The 7,500-nt window shown below is 42.6% G+C and overlaps 1 protein-coding gene across 1 annotated transcript in view; it reads right to left on the bottom strand.

The window, feature by feature from the left end:
* LOC138952999 (uncharacterized) overlaps window positions 1-7,500 on the bottom strand; it is a 46,736-nt gene that overhangs the window by 21,732 nt on the left and 17,504 nt on the right. The window contains exon 8 of the mRNA XM_070324770.1: window positions 3,234-3,314. Within this exon, the coding sequence (XP_070180871.1) occupies window positions 3,234-3,314 (81 nt within the window). The remainder of the gene's footprint in view (window positions 1-3,233; window positions 3,315-7,500) is intronic.

Genomic DNA, 7,500 nt, shown 5'->3' with positions numbered 1-7,500 from the left:
CAGGGTTTTTGTGTAAGTCGTCTTGTATTCAATAAGTAGGCCACATAATTATTATGAGCATTTGATTCAAACTGATTTGACTTAAACAATGTTGACTTAAGAATAAAACAAGAAACAAATCAATAGAAGCAAGGGACTCAAAATCCACTTAAACGTAAAACAAATGACATTCAAAAGTCAGAAAGGAAATGGTTCCGTTTGAACATAGAATGAACAGAATCCAAACAGCACACAAACACACCTGAGGCTTAAAGTTTTCCAAGCAAAAAAACAAACAGGCCGGCATGCTGCAAAGCATATGTTAAACAGACTTCACACCGAACACAAAAGAACTGTATAAATTCGGAACATCAAACGATTTTAATCTGAACTGTGAACAAATAAACTGACTTCTCTCTGAAAAGCCAAAGGTAAAAAGTGGTTTCGTGTCCTGTAATAAACTTCAGTTTAAACAGTTAACAAAATTAGGATCAATAGAATATAACAGTTGAGCAAAACTCCAACCATAACAAAACATGCATGTGATGCGAGGCCCTTTCAAAAGCGGACATCTGTTAAGCAAAGTCTCCCTGCCAAAACAGGACACAGGACAGGACACCTGCACTTTTGAGTTGGCTTCCAATGGTGTGGACATCTCATCACATACACCACTGTATCACACGAACAATTCCAACAGCACACAACTAACAATGCTGCCCATGGCCTTGCCGTGGGGGGCATTGAAACAGGTAAAAGCACAGTCCACCACACGAAAACAATACGGCTCACCATCTTAGATATGCCCAGGCTCTTTCTTACATGGTATCAGACCATCCCTCCACTTGGACATATACCCAAATTAAACAACCCGGGTGCTCTCTTTCTTAACGAACACCAGTGTCTTTTTGTGAAATGAATGCATACAAAATCCCACTCTTCACAAGTAGCAGCCTTGATGTTCATTTTGGGTACATGTAGCCCACGGGGAGGGATTATCTTATCGCGTGTTACAGCCAGGCCAGATCTGAGATGGTCAGACGAGCTGTTTTTCACGGAAAGGACCTTGCGTTTATTTCAAACAGTCAACCAACAAAGGATCGAGGCCTTGGCAAGAACATATAACCAGGGATCGCGTTTACGCACGATTTTTGCGTATTTGACGCATTTTAAAAGTCGCTGACGCGTTTTTTTCGCCGCGCCGCGTAAGCCATACGCAAAAATATTGTAACTTTTTCTTGTCTTCACGCAGCGCTTTTGCTCTGACTTAATAATCACCCGATCCTGAAACTGACTATAGGGCTCGAGAAGTGACGACAAACTAAAGTCCGTTTCTTTTTGCATCGAAGTATCGCAAACGAACGTAACGAGGGTATTACCAGATAATGTCTTGTCGGATAATGAAACAGACATTAGCTGCTCTCCCATCTCGCGCTTCCAAAAGGCGGAAAGTGTGTCTAGTCGTATTAGAGCGGGAAACAAACTCGCAAGGCCCGAAGGTTGGAGACAGCAGGGGTGTTATTCGACAGGCGTGCGCGGAGTTCGACAGGAAAACTCACCGTATTTAGGTAAGGAGTGTCTTTAAGTCTTTCGTGCGTGTTTTGTTTGTGTCTGTACGTGTTTTCGTAGTACGCAAAAATATTGGTCCGTGACGCGTTTTTTTCGTTTCGTTGCGTATGACTTACGCGTTTTTTAAAAAGCTAGCGCGATCCCTGATAACACTTAATTCAAACAGAACGAATAATGCCCCCAACTGATGGCTTTGCCCATTGGGCGTGAAACTTGACTGAACGGGTCAACTAACAAGAGAAAGCCTGGCGGGGGGCTTGACGGGGAGCTTGACGGGGGGCTTGACGGGGGGCTTGGCGGGGGGCTTGGCGGGGGGCTTGGTGGTTGCCTTGGTCACCATCTTGACGGAGGTGGAGGGAGAAAAGAAGCTGGCGAAGCTGGTGCTGAGTCCTGGGGAGTCCCAGTCATCCGACATGTCTAGTGAGGGGTGCGGTGTGTCCAGTGCTAGTGCCAGCGGCTGTTCTCCCTGTATTTACAGTGTCACAACTGCTGGAAAGTTCATCCTGGCTTTGTGCCAACCTTAATATTCAGGTACTTTACTGGATTCTGTTCGAAAACACCCAGGGCCTACCATTGCCCATTGTAATTTAGGCTTAGTGAGCCTCTAGCCTATGTCCCTGGCTGAGTCAAGGGGCACCCCTCTCTCCCCCCCCCCCCCACACACAAACTAGACACACAAAAACACTAATATTTATATAGCACAGTTATGGGCATTTCACTCCACAATGTACAACAATGCACCTTGAAGTTGTTCTATGTAGATTTACATTATGGATGGTTTCAGCTTTTTCCACATCAAAATGTTTACCATGTGAATAGTTTCATCTTTATGTACATTATCAAACCTTGTGGATGACTTCGTCTCAGTTCAAACTATCATACCTTGTGGATACTTTACCCCGATGTCCATGAATATACTTAACAGGTGTTTTTTTTAAAACCTGAATTTATACCATAAGGACAGTTTTCAAAGATTCACAATCTCAGTCTTGCAGAGGTTCACCTTCATGTACATGTTCAGACCCTGACAACACTTCATGGTCTCATGACATATGTACAAAATAGCGGAGACACACGATACAACAGGTCTAATATCATACAAAACAACAGAAATGCAATCTGAAGTCCAGGCAACCTCAGAACGCTCTGATCTATGTCATGCCATTGGAACAAAACTATGCAACAGAAAAGCCGAAACCCTCACTTGTCAATTACGTTACACCAGTGCACATCGAATGCCAGTATCCCCCGAAAGCGTCGTATGGCTGCCTGAATGGCGGGGTAAAAACGGTCACACACGTAAACAAACAAAAACATGCAAAACATGGGTGAACGTGGGAGTTTCAGCCCATGAACGAAGACGAAGAAGAAGAAGAAGAAGAAGAAGAAGACAAATGCCATTATAAATGCATGCTAAGCAAAAGTTTGGAAATATCCTCACACAAACTTATAGGATTAAATCTTGTATATGTACACACACACACACCCACATCCCCCCCCCCCCTCCCAAAACAAAAGAACACCAAAAAGAACAGCATTTGATTTACCAACGACTTGGTAATTTTTGGGCAATCTATCGTTCAAATTTGGGAAGGAACAGCAAATCAGACACCTTGGCAATTTAATTTAACATTCACTTACATTTTACACACAAAAAATGAAGGGAAAATACAAGTTAATTGTCTCACCTCGTGATAGACGGAGCTCTGGCCAATGGATGGAATTCGGAACGTATTGACCTTAGCGGAGCCATCCTTGTTCACGATTTCCTGCAACACACAGAAAGGAAAGCACATTTAGAATAAAAGAAGAAAATGGATTTATTTCTGCATTCATCAGTTCATTGTTTAGAGAAAACACGCACGCAAGCACACACACACACACACACACACACACACACACACACACACAGAGCATCCTTACCCATTCCCACCCCCCACCAACCCCAAAACACATTTATGAGGCTACAAGGTCATACAAACGAAGGTCAAGGTCAATGTGAGTCACAGTACGTGCCTGAGACGGCAACGCGCCAGAACCTACATGAATAATACATGATCAGTACTCCTGCAAACCTTGCACCAAATCGTGTTGGGGCCTTGGAGTCTGGAAAATGTGTCTGACTACAACAACACAGAGTCTGAATTGCGATTACACCGATTATTTTTAAAAGACACGGGATTGCGATGGCACCGGCTACCTTTTTCTTTTTAATCTTTTCTTCTTCTTTTCTATTGATTTTTGTCTTTTTACAGATTTTGTATTCTTCGTGGGTTAATGACATCCCTCCACTTGGTCACATACCAAAAATGACTACCCTGACAGCTTGCTGTGATAAGTTGGATTTAAAAACAAATTTAAATCAACTTTTTAAAAACCCATTAGTTTACGAAATTAATTTATCGACACATTCCCACTAGGCAGAGAGCACTCAGGCCGTTCATTTTAGATATGTGACCAAGTGGATCCATGTCATTTACCAATGTAAAGCCTGGACAGATCATAGACGATGAGCCGAATCGGTCGAACGGGAAGGAGTGTGTCTCTAAAGATGGACAGATCATAGACGATGAGCCGAATCGGTCGAACGGGAAGGAGTGTGCCTCTAAAGATGGACAGATCGAGGTCTCATGCAGCGATTGTTTCTTTGTCTGTGATTAAACGTGCCATCAACTGACCTTTCTTGTTTTTGTTTTATTTTGTGTTTGTGTCACATAACAAGATAATGATTAATTTTGTTTTCATCTTTTGCGTTGTATTTCTCCCCCCCCCCCCCCAACAGATTAACTTTTTATCATTTTTCCCCCTGTAGGGTATGGCTTTCCGGGTTGCCAATCACAGTGAGCTAGAAATAGATCTTATGTCACTTGCAATAAATGAGACTGTGTTTCTGGTGGTGATGTTCAAAGTGCGTGCGTGTGTGTGTGTCTGTCCGTGTTCATCTGTCTTAGCTTAGGAAGAAAAACTTCCTGCAACACATGTAACACACGAGAGAGAGAGAGAGAGAGAGAGAGAGAGAGAGAGAGAGAGAGAGAGAGAGAGAGACACACACACACACACACATTGACAGACATAGAAAGACAGAAGCGGAGAGACTCAGAGGGAGACACAGACAGACAGACAGAGAGAGAGAGAGAGAGAGAGAGAGAGAGAGAGAGAGAGAGAGAGAGAGAGGGAGAAAGACAGACAGACAGACAGACAGACAGTCAGTCAGTCAGTCAGTCAGTCAGACAAACATACATACATACAGACAGACAGACAGACAGACTAGACAGACAGGCAGAAAAACAGACAGAGACTAAGGCCGAAATAGGACGCATAATGCCCATAAGCAAAATCAATCAGTGAAAAGACGAAGAAAACAAGTCGCGTAAGGCGAAAATACAACATTTAGTCAAGTAGCTGTCGAACTCACAGAATGAAACTGAACGCAATGCAACGCAGCAAGACACGTATACTCGTAGTCCACCGCTCACGGCATAGGCAGTGAAATTGACAAGAAGAGCGGGGTAGTAGTTGCGCTGGGAAGGATAGCACGCTTTTCTGTACCTCTCTTGGTTTTAACTTTCTGAGCGTGTTTTTAATCCAAACATATCATATCTATATGTTTTTGGAATCAGGAACCGACAAGGAATAAGATGAAAGTGTTTTTAAATTGATTTCGAAAATTTAATTTTGATAATAATTTTTATATAGTTAATTTTCAGAGCTTGTTTTTAATCCGAATATAACATATTTATATGTTTTTGGAATCAGCAAATGATGGAAAATAAGATAAACGTAAATTTGGATCGTTTTATAAAAAAATGTTTTTTTTACAATTTTCAGATTTTTAATGACCAAAGTCATTAATTAATTTTTAAGCCACCACGCTGAAATGCAATACCGAAGTCCGGGCTTCGTCGAACATTACCCAACCAAAATTTCAACCGGTTTGGTTGAAAAATGAGGGCGTGACAGTGCCGCCTCAACTTTCACGAAAAGCCGGATATGACGTCATCAAAGACATTTATAAAAAAAAATGAAAAAAACGTCTGAGGATATCATACCCAGGAACTCTCATGTCAAATTTCATAAAGATCGGTCCAGTAGTTTAGTCTGAATCGCTCTACACACACACACAGACACACACACACACACGCACATACACCACGACCCTCGTCTTGATTCCCCCCTCTACGTTAAAACATTTAGTCAAAACTTGACTAAATGTAAAAAGGAACGGGTGATAACTGCGATAGGGGCGTGGCCGAGGCAAGACTGGTGATTACGGGCAGCAGACGATCAATAAGAGACAATGCATGGAGGAAACATGTCGCAATCAGTACAGGTGATTCTCCCACACACACCTGATACGGCCTGGAACGCGTTCACGTGCACATGTCAACCTATCGACACGGTTATGACAGCGGTGAAGGGGAAAAAAAGCACTCATTGACCCATTTCCAAGCTTCATTAGGCAAAAACAGTACCCCCCCTCCCCCAACCCCTCATTAAACATACTTTAAAAGGGGTGATTTTTAACCACTAGATAAATTATCAATGTCACAACTGTAATGCTGTGTCTTTTGCCCCTCACTAAAGCTTAACAAGGAAGCTTGTTGTTGTTTAATCCAAGGAATCTTAATTTGTAATTATGAGGCTACAAGGCAGGAAGAAAAACTTTCCTCGCATCACAGACATTCACTGTCTCTGCTTGCAATGAACTCTGATTTCACTTAATCTCTCCGCTGGCGATACACTCTAATTACACTGTATGTCTCTGCTTGCAATGAACCCACATTTGCACCAAATTATAATGTCACTCTATGTCTCTGCTTGCATTGAACTTTCACGAAGTGAAACACTGCTCCTCGCAGCGGCAATCCAGACCGAACATCTCCAGACTGTCACGCAAGCAGTTGCACGACCAGACGAACTCTTATCCTCTGGCGCAAAGAAAGGAAGAGGAAAGAGAGAAAACACTTGAAAACCTCTCCCCTATCGATAAAGCACATATGGCAAACAGTAGCAGGATAACGCAAGATCCCCATCAATCGTTGCTTCGCATCTTTGCCCGCTTATTTCGCAAAGGCCTCTCTGTTTGCCCAGCAATCGTCAGCGTCCTCTTCTGCAAAGGTGCGGGCTCTTTAAAAACATCCGACTGTGCGCGAAGACAAAAGAGCGAAAATCGGAAAGTATGGGACTAGAGGGCAACAAGATTAAGACAAAAGAGTGAACTCGAAAGGCGTGGAACTAAAGGGCACAAATCACAGGAAAATTAACAGGCTTGAGATTGACTGTGAATAGACTTCTGTGTCAAAAATTGTCGAGCCATCTGTACTCTTTGGTGAACAAGATCGAACCACAATGAGTTGGTCCTGTGCTGAAGTATCTCTTCTCAGTGAAAAATGCCTGCAGCGTAGGATCTAGGAATCAAAATGCCGTTTTCATGAATTTCATTGTTCCCCTTTACCGATAGATATTTTCTCAGCTTCCATGCAGCTGTCCGATTTCGAGTGTTCCAACTTTCCGTGTTTTTCTCTTAACTTACATGAAGCTTTTCTGATTCAGTGTTACAACTTTCCGGTCCGTTTTGTCAGCTTTCCTCTCCCTTTCCGATTTCAGTATTCCAACTGTACGATTTATATTCTGAGCTTTCATGCAGTATTTCGATTTTACTGTTCCAACTTTCAGGCCTAGTTTCTCTGTGTCCACCTAGAACGGCAGACAGTTCTCTGTCTTCCTCGTCTTGAAGAGGAAGAGAAAGGATAAAACAGCAGGACAAATAAAAGTGATTGAGGAATCGATGGGCTTGATTGTTCGCTAAACGAGATGCCATAAAACCGTTAGCTGGTAAAGATGTGCACATGGTTACCATGGCTAGGGAGCGTAAATACAGACATTACCGTTTCTATGCAGTTTTGTCCCGACTGAAAGGGTCTGCTGTTTGTTCGTTTGTTTCTATCTTTGTTT

Source organism: Littorina saxatilis, linkage group LG2 (genome assembly GCF_037325665.1).
Source record: "Littorina saxatilis isolate snail1 linkage group LG2, US_GU_Lsax_2.0, whole genome shotgun sequence".
Taxonomy (NCBI): domain Eukaryota; kingdom Metazoa; phylum Mollusca; class Gastropoda; order Littorinimorpha; family Littorinidae; genus Littorina; species Littorina saxatilis.
The sequence above is the reverse complement of the archived record's forward strand: the minus strand, read 5'-3'. Positions and strand labels throughout refer to the sequence as shown.